This window comes from Piliocolobus tephrosceles, chromosome 5 (assembly GCF_002776525.5).
Source record: "Piliocolobus tephrosceles isolate RC106 chromosome 5, ASM277652v3, whole genome shotgun sequence".
NCBI classification, from domain to species: Eukaryota; Metazoa; Chordata; class Mammalia; order Primates; family Cercopithecidae; genus Piliocolobus; species Piliocolobus tephrosceles.
Genome location: NC_045438.1, coordinates 58,308,782 through 58,328,080, shown reverse-complemented (window position 1 = coordinate 58,328,080; position 19,299 = coordinate 58,308,782). Strand labels below are relative to the sequence as shown.

Genomic DNA, 19,299 nt, shown 5'->3' with positions numbered 1-19,299 from the left:
GCCCAGTCTCCCTAATATACAAAGGGTTTTTAAAATTATTTTTAAAGACCAACAACTGAAGAGAGAAAATTCAAAATAAAAATATATAAATTTACAGTTCCGGAGAAAGGAAACACAAATGCTTTTAAATACACAAGACAACACTCAACATTACTCATAACAAGATAAATGTAAACTAAAACTATATGCTTAGAAAAAGAAGTGTTTCAGATTTTGGGATACTTGCATATACACAAACGAGATATCTTAGAAATGGAACCCAAGACTAAACATGAAATTCATTATGTTTCAAATGTGTCTTATATATATGGCCTGAAGGCAATGTTATGCAATATTTTAAAATAATTGTGCGACTGAAACGATGTTTTACATGTGTTTTGACTGTGACCCATCACATGAGGCCAGGTATGGAATTTTCCACTTGTGGGGTCATGTTGGCACCCAGAAAGTTTCCGATTTTATAGCATTTCATATTTCAGACATTGGGATTTAGAATGCTCAATATGTACCAGATTGGCAAAAATCCAGAAGCTTTGTAAAACCATGCTACTAACACATATGTAGGAAGAGTTCTCTCACGTGCAGATAGGAGTGTGACTTGGCTACAACCTGCAATACCCACTGGGAATGCAAATGCACATACCCTTTGCCCAGCACTGTGGCTTCCCGAATTCATCCTGCAGACATTACTGCCCGCTTATGAAACGACACATACACAAAGTTTAGCATGGCATCATTGTTTCAATTCAAATAACCAGCACTAATCTAAATGTTCCTCAAAAAGAACTGGTTAAATATATCATGGTGTGTCCATAAAATGTAATGAAGCTATAAAAATGAATGAGGGATTGCTGTATGTGCTCCTTTGGAAACATCTCCAGAAAATATATGTAAGTGAGTAAAAGAAGGAGATGAGAAAAAAATATATATGGAAGAAGGCATATAGTATATACTATATATACACCATCATTTGTGTAAAAATACGGTGAAAAATAAAAATATGGTGGTGTGCTTCTTGATATATAGAAACTCTAAAAAAAATACAATAAACTATAAATGGTCATCCAGTCAAGAAAGGGGGTAGTGACGTGGGCAGAGGGAACTAAGATGGGAAGAGACTTTTCTCAGAATCCCTTCCTAGTACTTTTAATTTTTTGAAACCAATGAATATATTGATTAGCCAAAATATTAAGCATATGAAAAATACTGAAGACACAATGTGAGGTATCTTGATGGAACCCTAAAATTACCATCTGTATCAATCGCATTAACAAGATACCAAGTACTACTAATACTTGCTAACTGTCTTATGCAAAAGCAAGAGATTATGTAAACCACATTTGAAAACAAAAGGAAAGACTGCATAAAGAAATGTTCTGGTCGTTATGAAATACTGGCTGGTTAAACTAAATATGGTTGTTTCTTAAGTTTTTAAAGGTATATGAATTCAGTGTTATTAAGATTTAGCTTGATTTTGAAAATATTTTAATGGTAATTTTTACTTTGTTTCAGGATAGATTATTTAGGTTTGGGAGGTGCTAAATATACCTATAATGCCAGGTATCATTTTTTTGAAAAACTTTCCAAATCTATCTGGCCATCCAACTCCCTAAAATCCAAGACTGTTCCTGTCGAAGCAGACCATCTGATTAGGCCACCTAAACGTCTCCAACTTCACCTTTCTACCCCACAATGAATATAACTCAGATATTTTATAGTTAGGGAGTACGAACCCAAGAACAAATTTCCAATGTATTTTGAGCAACGTTCGGTTTTATTCAGAATATGCAAAAATTACTACAATTACATTAAAAAGTCATGGTTATAGAGTATATCTTACCATATAATTTATTGTATTCAAATCAATAAAATAATGATAGTAATAATCAAAGCATAAGATAGACTGAAACTAAGCACATTAAAATAATATTCATTAAGATTTTACCTGTAGGATGCTTTAAATATTTAAACATGAAAGATATTAAATAACTAATTGCCATGTGCTGGAAGTCATCAGTGAATAGTTTTTAAAGGAAGTACATTTTGAGCTTGGTCTTGAAGAAAATGACAGGCATTCAGAATCCTTATCAAATTGGCTTTATGATCAGAGATTCATTTCAGCATACTACAGTCAAATGAGTAATATAATTTATCTATTGAGTCCTTAAATTTTGATGACACGACAAAACACTCTGGGTCTACAGATATGTTCAATAAGGCTCTGAAAGCCCCTTGAAAAAGGTTATAACTTCATCAAAACTCCAGACACCAGCCTCTCTCATCTAAAAAGAAATTATATTAAAGTGTTTTAAAATTTTCATACACTTTAATAAAAGACTTGACCAGGTAACTATGAAATGATGTACATTCCTACTGCTACAAATCCCATATGTTACCACATTTTTTTTGCGACAGAGTCTTACTCTGTTGCAAGGCTGGTGTGCAGTGGAGCGATCCCGGCTCACTGCAACCTCCGCCTCCCGGGTTCAAGCTTTTAAAAACATGTATGTGAAAACAAGACTGTACTGGGTCTCAAATCCTAGCTGTTGTTTTAACATGTTTTGCTTAATTCTCTGGTAAGTCACATGGAAGTGGACTCCAACAAACCCAAGAAAATATTTAAGAAACCAGACAAATTGATTAAAATTAAGCTCCATAAATTTATTTATATTGCTTAATATCCACGATCTATTCAAGCCACAAAAGAAGTCCTTCAAAGAGGAAAAAGTTGATGCTACGTGTCCATCTTCTCTTTGCTACCTCACCAAAGAGAAGGAAGAAAGTATTAAAATGGAAAATGGAATACATATATATGTATGTGTGTGTGTGTACAGATACACTTTTTTTTTTTTTTTGAGACAGTCTTGCTCAGTCGCCCAGGCTGGAGTGCAGTGGCGCAATCTCGGCTCACTGCAAGCTCCACCTCCTAGGTTCACGCCATTCTCCAGCCTCAGCCTCCCGAGTAGCTGGGACTACAGGCACTCACAACCATGCCCGGCTAATTTTGTGTATTTTTAGCAGAGACAGGGTTTCACCGTGTTAGCCAGGATGGTCTCGATCTCCTGACCTCGTGATCCACCTGCCTCGGCCTCCCAAAGTGCTGGGATTATAGGCATGAGCCACCGCGCCCGGTCGGAAAATTTTATTTTGATGCTTATGATTGGATGTGCTATGAACATTTTATCTGGATTCAGAGTAAGAGTCCCTCACTCACTACTCCTTTTCATGTCACTCATGAGTGACAGTCTCTAAAACATAAGGAAACGGAATCATTTTATCAAATAACATATATACTATTTTTCTACAAATTCTGTAAACTGAAATATATAACCCAATAACCTAAAAGAGTATTTAATGAGACTAATTTAAACTAGAAACTGCTTGACATATTTAAAGTACATGATTCCAATTAGTATTTTAATATATTGCAACTGAAGTGAATATCTACTTATAAGCGAGTTTAAAGAGAATAACACAGTCAAAGGCAACAATGTTTTCACACAGTAACACTTACCATTAAAACAAAACAAAACAAAACAAAGGTCAAGATAAAAATACCACGCATGTACCAACTAGAAGGATTAAATGATTGATAAAATCCTTCTCCTGAATAAGCCTTAACAAAGTGGCAGAGTGCTTTCTTGAAAGGTTCAGAACACAAATGACAGGGAACAAGTAATGACTGATACTTTCTACTGCCACTAACCAATAATGCAAACAGCTATTCAACCAGTCATTCTTCTCACCCTCCAATCTCAGAAGGGGAAAAGACAGAGGGAGAGATGGCGTTAGATAAGGTTATAGTTGTGCATTTTCTCAAAACTAATTTTTTTTCCACTGAGAACATAATTTTTAATAAAGGACAGGAAGATGTTTCAGAACTGGGTCTGCCTTGGTGGAGAAAACAGGGCCCCGCGGGCCAGTGCACTATGCTCACCTGCTGCGGCTGGTACCTCTGCTGGGACTGGGACGGCAGATACTGCGCCTGGGGCGGGAGGTGCGGGGGCTGCGGCTGCTGGCTGTAATATGGCTGTTGGCCCTGTTGGCAGTAACCACTCACACCTTGCTGTCCATACTGAGGAGGCATCTGTCAAAAAGTCAAGCAAAGCAAATGAGAAAGTCAAAATGTGCAATTAAATGAAATTGAATATGGTTTCAATTTGGCAACATGAAGGGGGTTCTCTGCTAAGCAACTAAACTCAATATTTGTAATCCTCTCTTCATTAGACAAATTGACATGCTGCTTTCTATTCACATACTATCAATGAAGTCAAAAGGCAATCTGACTTTGCCTTTAAAAACCATCATATTCTATCAGATAGAAACTACTGAATAATACCATAAAGACGGAGTAGGGAGGAAGTGCTAAATACTGAGACTAAAAAATAGCCTCTACTAAGAAAGAGAAGCATGATATGAAATCCATTCCCACGTAACAGTGAAAATTAAAATGAACTCAAACAGTCCAGGTTAACTCAGTAATACTTTATAGGAGGCTTGTGGTTGGGATGCTTTATTATGGTATATGTTTGTTTCTAAGTTCAGAATAAAAAAGTGAGAATATACCAACTGCCTTTACAGCACATATATACCAGTTAAATTATCAATTTCTTTTACTATTTTTGCTAAGGATGGCATTTTCTTAGTTGATAAAACAGGTAACAATGTAAAGCAAGGCGTACAACAGTGTAAATACCAGAGGTATAGAGACAAAAATGGCCTCAACCAATCTTCTCCATCTCTAATTTACATCAGCCTAAAAATGCCTGAAAGCATTGTTTAGAGGAAAATCCTTCCTCATGCAATAAACATACCATGGATAGTATTTTTGAATTTTTTTAAATGAGAAATCTATTGTCTTTTTCTGTAATTTCAAGAGAGAGCAGGAAAGGAAAAGAAAAACAAGGTATCAGGATGGCAAAATGCACTCTAGAGATACGAATGGCAAAGTCATTTTGTTTCATACCACAATATGGCCCATTGGAGAACTTCAAGAACTGGAGCCCCATAAGCAGACACACTTAACAAATTAATGATGAGCACCAGATACACACCTAAAACCCAACTCCACTATAGAAATGTTGAATGAGGAAACAGATGAAATGGTAAAAGATGAAAAGAGAAAAACATTCAGCCTCTCAGAAAAATCAGCACAGTAATTCCTAACACATACAATGGGGTAACAGGGGGAAAAAATGAGAAAGTTAAAGTTCCTATATTTCTTTAAATCCAATCCAGATTATTTTCAAGATCTACCAAAGAGGAGGAGAATAAATGTGACCACAATGTCTCACAGTGCCTCTCATCACATAGAGCCTAAGTTGTTGGAGCAGAAAAGTCTGCATTGAAAGCCATTTAACAGCACAGTTGAATTTTTTGCTTTTATTTATTTTACAGCTTGATATCTCATAATGAATGTATGTCCCTGCCATAAGCCAAGCCAACGAATTTCCATAAAATACAACTCCACATGCTAGAATACCATATACCACTACAACACACATCCTTCCGTTCAACACCCATATGTTTGATTTGATATCTAATACTATATTTCACACAAGCATCTTTGCAGTTTGATTTAAAGCAGTTAGGATAACACTTCTGCCAGTGTTAAAATGACTGTAAAGCTCAGTCAACACAGCCAGCAACTCCCCTATGAATTGCGCTTTAATATGTTGACTTTCTGGTTACAGAAACCCTCACACACAATATGGAAGTGTTGTTTGGGGAGGGGGGCGCTGTTTTCTAAGCAAGACAACAACAGGACAGATTGCAGGAACCTACTAACACTAGAGCAGCCAGAAGCCGACTAGAATTTTTTACTACCTAGTCCAGCTCCAGGAAGTTTGGGTGCAGGGTGTGGGGCAAGGAGGAGGATAGGTGGGCACAGAGGAAATCTTCAATGGAGCACCCGCCTACAGAACTGAGCAAACTGAGACCTGGGTGCCCTCAAATATGCTCCTCCACAATTAAAACCAATGTGCTCTCCTTTCAGACACATGGCTGATTCATCCATTTAGGACCAACTTCACTGGCACCCACCTTCTGTGAGCCTGGGCTGAGGAAATTTGGAAGAGCACAGAGGGGCTCTCCCTGAGACCTGGGGCCCAGTGCCAACCAACTGGACCCGGTCAGCTGTCCTTCAATGGGAGCCATGACGGGACAGATTGCTCAACTCTAGTTTACCCAAAGAATCTTTGGGTTCGAAATACATGGACTCTAAGTCCAATTCCCTTTGCACGTGAGTTGTGTGAATATGGTCAATCACATGACTCTGCCTTACATCTCCAACTGCCTTCCTAAGTCATGTGGATGCCCTGCCCAGTCCCACCTGGAAGTCTATACAGGTGCCATTAAGACTTATTAAACTAGAAGTTGTAGTGCTGTCTGTAAAATATTAATTATTTCCTAAATGTTACCTTTAAAAACCAGTTTCTCAATCAGAATACCCCAGCTGACTGAAGCTGAAGTCTAACTCTTTTTTGTTTGCTTGTTTGTTTGTTTAAGACAGAATTTTGCTCTTGTTGCCCAGGCTGGAGTGCAATGGAGCAATCTCAGCTCACTACAACCTCTGCCTCTCGGGTTCAAGCAATTCTCCTGCCTCAACCTCCCGAGTGGCTGGGATTACAGTCATGCACCACCATGCCCGGCTAATTTTGTATTTTTAGTAGAGACAGAGTTTCTCCATGCTGGTCAGGCTGGTCTCGAACTCCCAACCTCAGGTGATCCGCCCATGTCAGCCTCCCAAAGTGCTGGGATTACAGATGTGAGTCACCACGCCCGGCCTAAAATCTAACTCTTTAATGATCATTATTGTTTGTGTGTTAATGCATTCAGATGCAAGGCTTTGAAAGATCTAATATATACTGTTCAGACTTCTGAAACTAAATAGCATTATGAAACACAAATCAACAGACTGCCCCACAAGACACAGAAGGCCCCAGAGCCTTCTGCTAGATGCTGCAGACAACAGCTTCTCTGATTTCTGGTGTCTAGGTGGCTGTCCCTCTCCTCAAAGGCCATCAGAGCATGCCAGCACTGCTCACCACTCAAGCTCAATCCCCACCCGAACCCAGTTAGGCTTCTAATGTGCTGAGGACCAAGACACCCACACACGCTGCCCACACAATGAGGGCCCAAAGGACCAATCCGTGAGGAAAGCACCTGAGCTTCACTGTCCCAAGCTTTGCAAATCCTATTCTGATTGCTGAGAGTTTTTAAATCGTTTAGTTCTTAACCATACGCAGGATAACTAAGATAACCAGACGGTTGCATGCAAGTGACATGCAACCAACAGTTACTGAGTGCCAGCCCGCAGAGAGCTGGGGACACAGAGCACTGGTAGCTGAGGCAGCCCTCCCTCCCCAGTCTAACCCTAACCATGGTCATTCTCCTGCCTTCAACAACCTGATCTTATCACAGGGGAGACTGATTTAGCTATGTACTAAAACCCTTAACTACGTGTTCACGTTTTTGCTGTCTGTCCTTATCACTAGAATATAAGCTCCTGGAAGAGGATCTGAGCGTCAACAAATACTATTGAATGGTAAGTACTGTTCAATGATTACTAAAGCAAGCTATTATTATATGAAAAATTTTAACGAATCAAGGAACACATTATAATATGGAGACCTCCTGACTACCCAAATCTGACACATGTGTTCAGCTCATCTACAGCCACTGAACGGTACACTAACAATAGCACGGTGTCCTTGGACAAAAACCGCTGGCCCACAGAAGTCCTGACTGTCCAGTGCATGCTTTGCCTTGAACACAGTTCTAACAATACATATATATTTTGAACCTGCAAAACTGAACTAAATGGAGATCTCAAAAAAAAAATGCCTTGGATCAGAACGTTTCCATTTGTTATTTAAAAATAAGCACGGTGGCTAAAGCTTATAATCCCAGCACTTTGAGAGGCCAGGGTAGGCAGATCACCTGAGGTCAGGAGTTCCAAACCAGCCTGGGCAACATGGCGAAACTCCGTCTCTACTAAAAATACAAAAATTAGCCAGGCATGGTGGCGCACGACTGTAATCCCCGCTACTAGGGAGGCTGAGGCAGGAAAATCGCTTGAACCTGGGAGGTGGAGGTCACAGTGAGTCGAGATCGCTCCAGTGCACTCCAGCCTGGGCGACAGAGCAAGACTCTTTCTCAAATAATAATAAGAAGAAAAAGAATTTGTTTCACTCATTTCTAAATAAAAGACCTTTAAGACATGAACACACAACAACAAAAAATTTATAGCTAAAAATGATTCACTTAAATATTTATTTTAGAAAATTAACCCAATAAAGAACACAAGTACTACCTTCCACATTTCTGTATCATGTTAGACATGCAGGGTCAGGACTCATTTTTCATTTCACCATACCCTGAACTTTTTGCTCATCCTCCAAAATTAATGAAATGACCAAAGGTTACCCTCTCCCCTATTTTCCTTCTAAAGAAGTTTGTTTTTGTTTTGTTTGAGATGGAGTCTCACTCTGTTGCCAGGCTGGAGTGCAGTGGCGTGATCTCAGTCCACTGCAACCTTTGCCTCCCAGGTTCAAGTGATTCTCCTGCCTCAGCCTCCCGAGTAGCTGGGACTATAGGCGCCCGCCCTCATGCCCATGCCCAGGTAATTTTTGTGTTTTTAGTAGAGACGGGGTTTCATCATGTAGGCCAGGATGGTATCAATCTCTTGACTTCGTAATCCGCCCACCTCAGCCTCCCAAAGTGCTGAGATTACAGGTGTGAGCCACCACGTACATTTTTTTTTTTTTTTACTAATTAATTAATTAATTAATTATTATTATTACTTTTGAGACGGAGTTTTGTTCTTGTTGTCCAGGCTGGAGTGCAGTTGTGTGATCTTGGCTCACTGCAACCTCTGCCTCCCGGATTCAGGCGATTCTCCTGTCTCAGCCTCCCAAGTAGCTGGGATTACAGATGCGTGACACCACACCCAGCTAATTTATGTATTGTTAGCAGAGACAGGTTTCATCATATGGGTCAGGCTGGTCTCGAACTCCTGACTTCAGGTGATCCACCTGCCTTGGCCTCCCAAAATGGTGGGATTAGAGGCATGAGCTACTGCGCCCAGCCTAAAGAAGTTTTAGAGAGCAGTTTCCTACTAGGTTTAAAGGTACACTGACCCCACGACCCGGCCATGTACCTTGTAAGTATACACCCATGAAACACGCATGTTCCAGGAAGGATATTCAATGCAGTCCTGTCTACTACAATTGACAGAAGAGGACAAAATCTAACTCTAGGACAGGTGGTAAAGTGGAAAAGTTAACTTTGCTATAGGCACACAATTAAATGTATACAGGAGTAAAAAGGAAGGAGTAAGACATCACACATCAAAATGGTTCAAAACTAAAAAATACAATGTTGAGTTTAAAAAGAAAGCAACAAAAAGTTAATGCAGTATCATACCATTTGTATAAAATTGTAATACATAAGATACTAGTGTATACTGTTTATAAACACACATATAGCAAAAGTATAGAAACATGCATTGAAAAGGATTGGGGATGATGGGGCGTGGCTTCAGCCATGCTTTGCTCCTTTACGAAAAGAAAGATGTGAAGCAAATTGGGTAAAATGTTATTTTTATACCTGTATATAATTTTATATACATATATTTATATATATGTATACACACACACCTGTATATACTTTATGTGTAATTACACAAGTGTGTCTGTTATATTTGCTTCTGTAATTTTCTATAAGCCTGAATTATTTTACAACTTTCCACTTTTACAATACAGATTTTGCCTCCACCCCAGTCGACCTCCTCCCAAAAAGAGGTGGCCCTGGGAAGCTCAAGCATTCACACAAGGCAGGAGGGGACACCCCAGGAGGTGTCCTTCTGAGAAAAGAGAGCTCAAAGGCCAAGTCCCTGACTACAAGACCAGGTGCTCCAATCACTCCCAGGCCTTTCACCTAGGACGCTCCAGGCCATGGCTCTTCTGAGTTCTGGTGTCTGAGCGGCTGTTCCTCTCCTCACAAGCCATCAGGGCATTCAGGACAGAACTAGGAGGAAGCCCTCATTATGGTCTCCTCCCAAGGGAAAGAAGTGTCCTGTAGGTTGGTGACCCTCTAACAGATAGAACTTTACGCCAGCATTTCCCTAAGGGTCACTAATTTCCCTATGGGTCCTACAAGATACACTAATTCTATAGAATATCACACAGAAATGAGTTCTATAATTTAAAAAAGTTTATAAAATAAATATACTATAAAAAGAAAACATACCATATCATCACACTAAAGGATATGTGAAATCCTTTAAAAAGTCTGGAAACCTGTCCACCTTTACATCCAAGATTTCTCCAACTCATTAGACCACTGAACACTACCACACCACTGGACCGTCCACTGCACAGGACAGGCCTTTGCTGGTTTAGTTCACCACTGTATTCAGCACGCCTGTCCGGTACTAAGAGCTCAGTGAATGTCTGTTGACTGAACTTCCTGAAATATGTATAGAAATCACACACCACAGTCAATAGAAACGTTAAGAGCTGCTGCCTTGCACTAAACGAATCCAGTCCAGTTCTATCTCTTGGAAAGCACAGAAAAACACTGGAACAGATATTAGAACCTCCTCGACGTGAGCTTTGAAGTTATGATACTAAAACACCCCCCAGTTTCTATCATGGATCTGGTGCCTCTGAATATCTCAATCTACTTAGGTTGTCAGTTTGTTCCTGCTTTTGGAGGAAGACCATCTATGAACAAAAGAAATACTTGGCATTGTCCTAAACTTATCAGAGACACATTCAAGGTGGTGAGAACTCCCCGCTACTGAATTCTAACATGCTACTTTTTTGCTATGTTATAGAATAAGTACCTTTCTCCTTATCTTCAATGTCTAAAGACTTTAATTTTTAATTGTGCTAAAATATACACAAATTTGACATTTTAACCATTTTAAGTACACAGTTCAATGATGCATAAGTACATTCACACTGTTGGCCAACCATCACCACCATCATTTTCCAGGATTTCATCATCCAAAACGGAAACTGTGCCCTGGAAATAACAACTCCACATTCTGTTCCCCACCCCAACCCCCGGCAAGCACTATTATACTTTCTAACTCTATGAATTTGGTTAGTCTTGCTATCTCACATAGCCGGAATCACACAATATTTGTTCCTCTGTGTCTGACTTATTTTGTGTCTGAGTTAGCATAATGTATTCAAGGTTCATCCATGTTGTGGTATGTATCATGTTTCATTTTGTTTTAAGGCTACGGAATGTATACAGCATAACTGTTTATCCACTCACCCACGGATAAACACTGGGCTGTTTCCAACTTTGGGATATTGTGAAAAATGCTGCTCTGAATAGGGGTTTACAAATATCTGGTCGAATCGTTGTTTTTACATCTTGGGGTACATTCCCAGAAGTGGGATTGCTGGAGTATACGGTAATTCTATGTTTAATTTTTTGAGAACTATCATAGTGTTTCTCACAGTGGCTATACCATTTTACACTCCCACCAACAGGACATAAGGGTTCCAATTTCTCCATATCCTTGACAACATTTGGTATTTTCTGGGTTTTTCTTAATATTAAGTATCAGCTGTACTAATACTGGGTGTGAAGTGATAACATACTCATTGTGAAATATGAAATTTCTCTGATCATCAGTGCTACTGAGTATCTTTTCATGTGCTTATTGGCCATGTATGTATCTTCTTTGGAAAAATGTTTACTCAAGTCCTTTGCCATTTTTTTAATTGGGTTATTTGTTTTGTTGTTGATAGGAGTGTTTTATATAGATATTAATCCCTTATCAGATACATGATTTGCAAATATTTTCTCCTGTTCTGTGGGTTATACCTTTTCACTCTCTTGATAGTATCCTTTGATGCTCAAAATTTTTTTTTTTTTTGAGACAGAGTCTCGCTCTGTCGCCCAGGCTGGAGTGCAGTGGCTGGATCTCAGCTCACTGCAAGCTCTGCCTCCTGGGTTTACGCCATTCTCCTGCTTCAGCCTCCCGGGTAGCTGGGACTACAAGCGCCCGCCACCTCGCCCGGCTAGTTTTTTGTATTTTTTAGTAGAGACGGGGTTTCACCATGTTAGCCAGGGTGGTCTCGATCTCCTGACCTCGTGATCGGCCCGTCTCCGCCTCCCAAAGTGCTGGGATTACAGGCTTGAGCCACCGCGCCCGGCCATGCTCAAAAGTTTTTAAAACTTTGAAGTACTCCAGTTTGTCCTTTCTTTTGTTGCCTATGCTTTTGGTGTCATATCCAAGGAATAATTACCAAATCCAGTGCCAAACTTTTCCCCTGTTTTAAGAGTTTTATAGCCGGGCACAGTAGCTCATGCCTGTAATCCTAGCACTTTGGGAGGCCGAGGCAGGTGGATCCTTTGAGGTCAGGAATTCAAGACCAGCTTGGCCAATGTGGTGAAAATACAAAAATCAGCCAGGCACGGTGGTGAGTGCCTGTGATCCCAGCTGCTCAGGAGGCCGAGGCAGGAGAATCACATGAACCCGGGAAGCGGAGGTTGCAGTGAGCTGAGATCGCACCATTGCACTCCAGCCTGGGTGACAGAGCAAGACTTCGTCTCAAAAAGAAAAAAAAAGAAAAAAAAAAGAGTTTTATAGCTTTAAGCTCTTACACACTTAGGTGTACGATAGATTATTAGTAAATTTTTATATATAGTGTAAGGTAAAGCGTCCAATTTTATTCTTTTGAAAGACTTATTGTTTTTATTCTACACAATTTTCACATCAGCTTTGGATCTTTTTGTTTTAAGATGTACAGTTTGGTATTTACACATCCATCAAGAACTATTTTCTGAAAAGAACTACAGTAAATGTATACATTCGTAACACACTGTATGGTCTGTCTGCATGAAATTCAAAATCAGGCAAAATCAACTTATTGTGACAGAAATTGGAACAATGATTGTGGGATATGGGGCCCGGCTGGAAAGAGACATGAGAGAATTTTCTAGAAGTGATGGAAATACTCTAATTAGGATGGTGGTATCCTAGATGTACATAATTGTCAAAACTCACTGAACTGTATGTTTAAGATTTAGACATTTTAATGGATATAAATAATAGCTTTAAAATATTGGTGGAATATGTATATATACTTAATACAGAAGTCTAAACTGTTCATCTCCATTTTTATCATTCTGTAACACACATTTTAACATATTTATGCTTAAATCATTCTTGCCTTTAGACCTAGACGTAAATTTTGTTTCATAATTAATGACTGCTCCTAGATGCTTATCAGTGAGTTTTTATGTTTTCATTTTACATAATCCAAAATATTACAGAGCAACAAGGCAAACTGAAATGATCATGGTGAATATACAAAGTAAAATGTGTAACGCAAGTCACAACATGTATAGAAACAACATTCCTTTTACCCAAAATTCTACTTTTGGGAATTTATCTTAAGAAAAAGTATGAGGCCAGGTGTGGTGGCTCACACTTGTCACTTTGGGAGGCCGTGGCAGCCGGATCACAAGGTCAAGAAATAGAGACCATCCTGGCCAACATGGTGAAACCCCGTCTCTACTAAAAATACAAAAAAAAAAATTAGCTGGGCGTGGTGGCGCACACCTGCAGTCCCAGCTACTCAGGAGGCTAAGGCAGGAGGATTGCTTGAACTGGGGAGGCAGGGGTTGCAGTGAGCCAAGATCACGCCACTGCACTCCAGGCTGGGGCACAGTGCAAGACTCTGTCTCAAAAAAAAAGAAAGAAAGAAAAGAAAAGAAAAGAAAAAGTATGAAGCAAGTATGCAAAGACACGTGTATATCAAGGAGTTTACTGCAGCTCCATTCAAAAATAGGGCAACAGCCTAAATGTTTAAATGCCGAGACGGGCGGATCACGAGGTCAGGAGATCGAGACCATCCTGGCTAACACAGTGAAACCCCGTCTCTACTAAAAATACAAAAAACTAGCCGGGCGAGGTGGCGGGCGCCTGTAGTCCCAGCTACTCGGGAGGCTGAGGCAGGAGAATGGCGTAAACCCGGGAGGCGGAGCTTGCAGTGAGCTGAGATCTGGCCACTGCACTCCAGCTCGGGCGACAGAGCAAGACTCCGTCTCAAAAAAAAAAAAAAAAAAAAAAAAAAAAAATGTCCATCGATAACGAATTAGTTTGAGAGGAAAAAAAAAAAGCAGAGGTGAGGTTTCAATAAAATACTATAGAGCCATTGAAAATAACAATTATCATTTTACATTATATTTAATAAAAAAAAGTTCCGTCCTTATATTATTGAGGTGAGGTTTAAAGATAGCAGGCTACAAAATCATATGTAGTATAATGTTATTTTTGAATGTGAAAATCTGTGTGTGGTATAAAGAATTAACAGCCTCAAAGAATATATACCAAAATCACTCCTTAAACCAACTCTGTTTTTCATGAATCTAGAACAAAATGAAATTTATTTAGGATTATTTATTGCTGCTGTCTTTCTAAGAGTTATCAAAAAGTATATTATAACAGTTTATCTTAAACAGAAGAAAGCTCCTTAATTTTTATGTGTTTGTTTTTCATCACAGATTTGAACCCCTCCAGGTAAATTCTACAAAATGGGAAAGCAAAAAGCAGAAGAAAAATCTTAAGTCCACAACAGCTCCATTCACATGTGGCAAATCCTGCTGGCTCCTGATTTCATAGGAAGATCAAACACCATTTTTCATGCATAAGAGACAGACTGAAAATTCCCCACAGCAAGGAATTCAGATGCTAAGCTGATGCGTGGTTGAACCAATTGCATGAGGAAATTTTATTATGTCAACATGTCCAGTCAAAAATAATGTGCTAGAAGGTAATAAATAAAGTTTACAAGGTCAAGATCTTACAACTGCTCGACATTCCACAGTCCCAAATGAGACTTCTAAACAACTTAGGTGCCTTTTTTTCCCCCACTTTCTTATTTTAAGAAGAAAAATAAATCTTGTCCTTAGTCTTGTCTAAGGAAAAAACAAACAACGACGACGAAAAAGAAAACTCCACAATTTCCTGAAATTCATCTTTCATCCTTGAAAAATGAGAAATAGTCAACAAATGTATATTGGGCACTTACTGTATGCACGGTACACTAAAGCTAAGTTCCTTCCAATTTTATCTGGTTTCTCTTGACTAACAGGAAAAAGATGACCCAGGATGAGAAAGAAGTTAGCAAAGTATACAAAAGGGTCAAGCAGTATCTCACACTGCAGAATGGGCTACCTGACCACCCTCACTCACAAGCTGAGTCCATGGCTCTCACGTTGCTCTGAAGTCCACTGCGTTCTGGTCTGGGCCCTGGTTCCTTCCTAACAGGTAACTTCTGGGCCATAAACATTGCCAGTTTTTAACAGGCTTTCTGAAACCAGCACATCTGGGATAATTTAACCCTCCCCACTAGCTTAGAAATTTTTAAAAATTCATATGGTAAAACAGATTTACCTTTTCTGATTTGGGAAACATTGAAAAGTTCTCATTTTTATCAGTAACAAGTCTTTTGCTGTGACAAATTTTTTTATAAAACTTAAAAGGGTACACGATATAACATTATAAAGACATACACATACAATCCCTCTTGGATTTCTTTACAATTACTAATTGCCTACAAAATCTCACTGCTTATTGTAAGTTCAACTGCTCTATATTTAGCAAATCACAGCCTCAGTGAATAGCAGGTCCGACCAATGTTCTGCGGAGTGAACATTCCATATGGCTGTGGGAACTAAATGCCTCTCGTGTAGTGCCTCTCGTGACCTCAATTTCCAGAAGTCAGGGATATGTCCTGAGCAGCTTTTATTTCCTCTTAATAACCAGTATGAATCTATTATCCATGAATTTATTTATACACTTCTTAAATTAATTTATATTTCCAGTTCAGGCTATCTCTTTAGGGTAACAAGCTCTGCCACGTTATTATCCACTTTGCAAAGTGGTACATCCTTTAGTTTGCATGAAATTAACTCCTTCAAGCTTCAAGGAGTGTTGCCTAACTCTTGTACATAGAATTTGATTAACAAACATATGGTCAACCAATGCAAGTCAATTATATCAGCCCAAAGCCTTTTTTCTTTTTTAACCATATCAAAAATTCCTTGCCAACTACTGTCCATACCACTCTGTCCCTTGATTCTTTTCCTTGGCCTATCTAAACTGCTGTCACCCCGTTCGCCTTTATTGTGAAACAGCAGCTAGAATAGCACAAACAATCCCGAAGGCACAGCAAGCACAGCTGTACACAAGAGTCAGATCACTTTTCGAGGTACCTGTAAAAAGAAATCTCTAGTATACACATTTTGTATTCTCCTCTCCCACCGAACTACAGATGTTTTCACCTTTCTTTCCAGGTCAGCCAATTAGAGGAGATTTTATTTAAGTATTCATAAAATGCAGGCATTCACTGGCAGTAAAATGCTTCCTCTCATTTACAACCAGTGTTGAACTAAAGTCTTACTGTACACAAAATTAACACACAAGTGTATAATTGTAGTTTTATGCTCAAGTGCCCTAATTACACACTTTAAAACACTTTCTTCCTGAGGATCCAATCGAGGGCATTCGATATCACAGATCTATAAAGTCTACAGTGTGTTTTTTGACAAAACAGAAGAGTAACAGGAAAAAATCCGCAGCTTCTGAGAGAAGAGCATGTGTTTAATACAAGGGATGACAAATTTTATTCTAAAATAGCTTTAAAAAAACAGCATATTTCCAGTGTATATAAACTTGGTATGGTAGGAGGGTTGCCTAAGAGTTAAATAATTCATACTGCCTATTCTTGAAGAAAACAGAGCTGGCATTTTAAAATGTGGTCTTTCCTAAACTGTCACAGCGGTGAAAAATTCACCTATAAGCTTGTGTGCCTTATTGATACAACAATATAAAACAGGAAAGAATTTTTCACGGTAAAAAGCCACACTCACTTTTAATGTGGAAGCTTTGACACCTAGGGTACCAATATTTGCATTTAAAAATAAAATTTAAAAATCAGTGTTTTCCTTACCAGATATACCGTCATTTTTAAATGAGAGAATTATAACTATGGAAGTGCATCAACATGACTTCATAAAACTCTATTCCTAGGAAGGTCACAGGATATGCGGAAGCAAACGAAGGACTCAGAAGGCAATCTATAGTAACGAATGGGTCAATTCTACTCACAGAAGCAACATTTTCCTAGAAAAAGCTGAAGGAAAATAAAAAGGCTGGAGCTGCCTTGTCTCACAGGGATTTGCTTGTTTCCATCCCAAAACGCTGCCCCAGGAAAGCGCACACGTGGTATCATTTATTTAGTAATGAATACATCTCACTACAAAGCAATTTGGATTTTCCCTCTTTCTTGTTATATTATTGCCGAAACTGTAACTGGTAATTCTGAATCCGTGAAGGTACTCTTTGAGTTGTTTCCATTGTTTTTAATGCAAAAGGATTACAAAATCAAAAGTCAAAACAGTCTAACAGTACTTCACACACATGTTAGAACAGCAGGGTTTTCTAATAAGACTTTAAAATAAGTGTCAGGCTACAGTATGTTCGTGTTTCTAAAAACCACCCACTTGGTCCACAAGCACATGGTGAGGACACCATTTACTACACTGTAAAACAGAAAACACTCGGGAAGCAGAAGTGATGGGAATTACAGAGGAGCTTTTTGCTTATCTGCCCTTCTGGCCAGAGATTTCTATTTTTATAAAGCAGAAAAAGAGGAGCCAAGAGCTTTACCACTTTCCTATATAAACCCAGCTGCCAAAATGAATGTGCCAAAGGGGAATTTCAGAAAATTTTAAAGAGATAACCTTTGCTGAGGCTGCAATGTCAACTTTGTAACCGCATGACTGGAACATGTGCAGTGAATGCTTGATTGAAAAGAGACTGTTCTCTTTGAGATAACTATGGGGTGGGGGCAGGGTACAGAAAATAGGATTTACCAGAAGAGGACTAGAATTTTAAAAGAGTCAACAAACAGATAAGCAACTGGCATCTTCCAGTTTGGAAGGGGAGCCTTGTAGGCGAACAGGAGGAGCAAGACTATGCACGGCAGGCCACTTTCTACCCTGGGGACTGGATACTTGCATGATAAATGCATATAAATTACTCATTTGTGTGTGGGTTTTAAATACAGCCTTTGAAATTGTTTCTTCTTTTTTTTCAAATGAAAGAATTGGGGGTGAGGTGAGATTATGCGGTTGCATTGTTACCACGAGTCAAAAGCCCACTCTCTGACGGTGAGGGAGGGTGGGTGCTCCACAGCCTTTCTATATCCTTTTGCTCTTCTGGCCCCCCTCAAAATGATTTTTGTAACTAAGCTGATGAAAATAAAAGAAAATGCCAAGCCCCTCAAAAATGAAAATTCCAAAAACTGCATCAATTTAAAGCATCATCCTTTAAAAAGATACAGTCTAAGTGTTCCATGAAGATACTTCTCAGGGAGAAAATTTCCTCATTAATCTATCTACCCCTAAATTTAAATGATGTACATGGTGAAAAACACAGCAATGGAGAAAAGTAATAGCAATGGTAATCATGCAAGAGTCCAACTTCTCCACAGACTGTCCAAGACCCAACTTGGCTCTTAAATTTCTTCCTCTGAGACTTTGGGAATCGTGTTGACTGCAGAATCCACGAACAGACAGTCCCGTGGGAAGAGCCAGCATTGGTACATTACTGGCACCCACTGCTCTCCTGAGATGAGGCTGCACACTGACACAGACTGAGACGAGGCTGCACACTAACACAGACAGGGAGGAGGCTGGGGGTTTTGTCCCTATTACCTAGGACAGGACAGGCTTCAAATGAGCATGAGTCTTCTGTCTCCTTCCTGAGTTTCAGAATGTTCTCATAACAAATGAGGAGTTTATAAATAAATAAATCTTTCTACATTAGAAGATGCTGCTACCACCAGCCCACCATTTCACAAAGCAATGATTCCTCCCCTGAATTCCGTGTGCAAAGGTAGGGTTAGTGGAGCACAAAAGCGTACCAGTGGTTCAAAAACTGACTCCTTGCAGCTTGTTCCCTGGATCACAGTTTGAGTTGGGGTAAAGGGAAGGGATGAGGAGATGCTCAAAAATATATCCAGGACACAGTTCACATATTGCTGGATCAATGAGCTTTCAAGCTTTTTTTCAAAAAAGCTTTCAATGAGCTTTTTTTATTGCTTTCAATAAAAAATTATGTATCAATTCCCTCCCTCCTTGGAAGGCTCAGCACAGTTACACATTATCAAGAACTACTTTATTTTATTAAGAACACTTCTAGAACTGGAAAAGACTTTGAAAGGCCACTGGTTCAACTCTGTCCTTTTTATGGTCAAGAGC

At 39.3% G+C, this 19,299-nt stretch overlaps 1 protein-coding gene across 5 annotated transcripts in view; it reads right to left on the bottom strand.

The window, feature by feature from the left end:
* Positions 1–19,299, bottom strand: part of ARID1B (AT-rich interaction domain 1B) — a 440,617-nt gene that overhangs the window by 311,476 nt on the left and 109,842 nt on the right. For all 5 annotated transcript variants that reach the window (XM_023206077.3, XM_023206081.3, XM_023206082.3 and 2 more), the window contains exon 3: positions 3,938–4,087. In XM_023206077.3, coding sequence (XP_023061845.2) covers positions 3,938–4,087 — 150 coding nt within the window. The remainder of the gene's footprint in view (positions 1–3,937; positions 4,088–19,299) is intronic.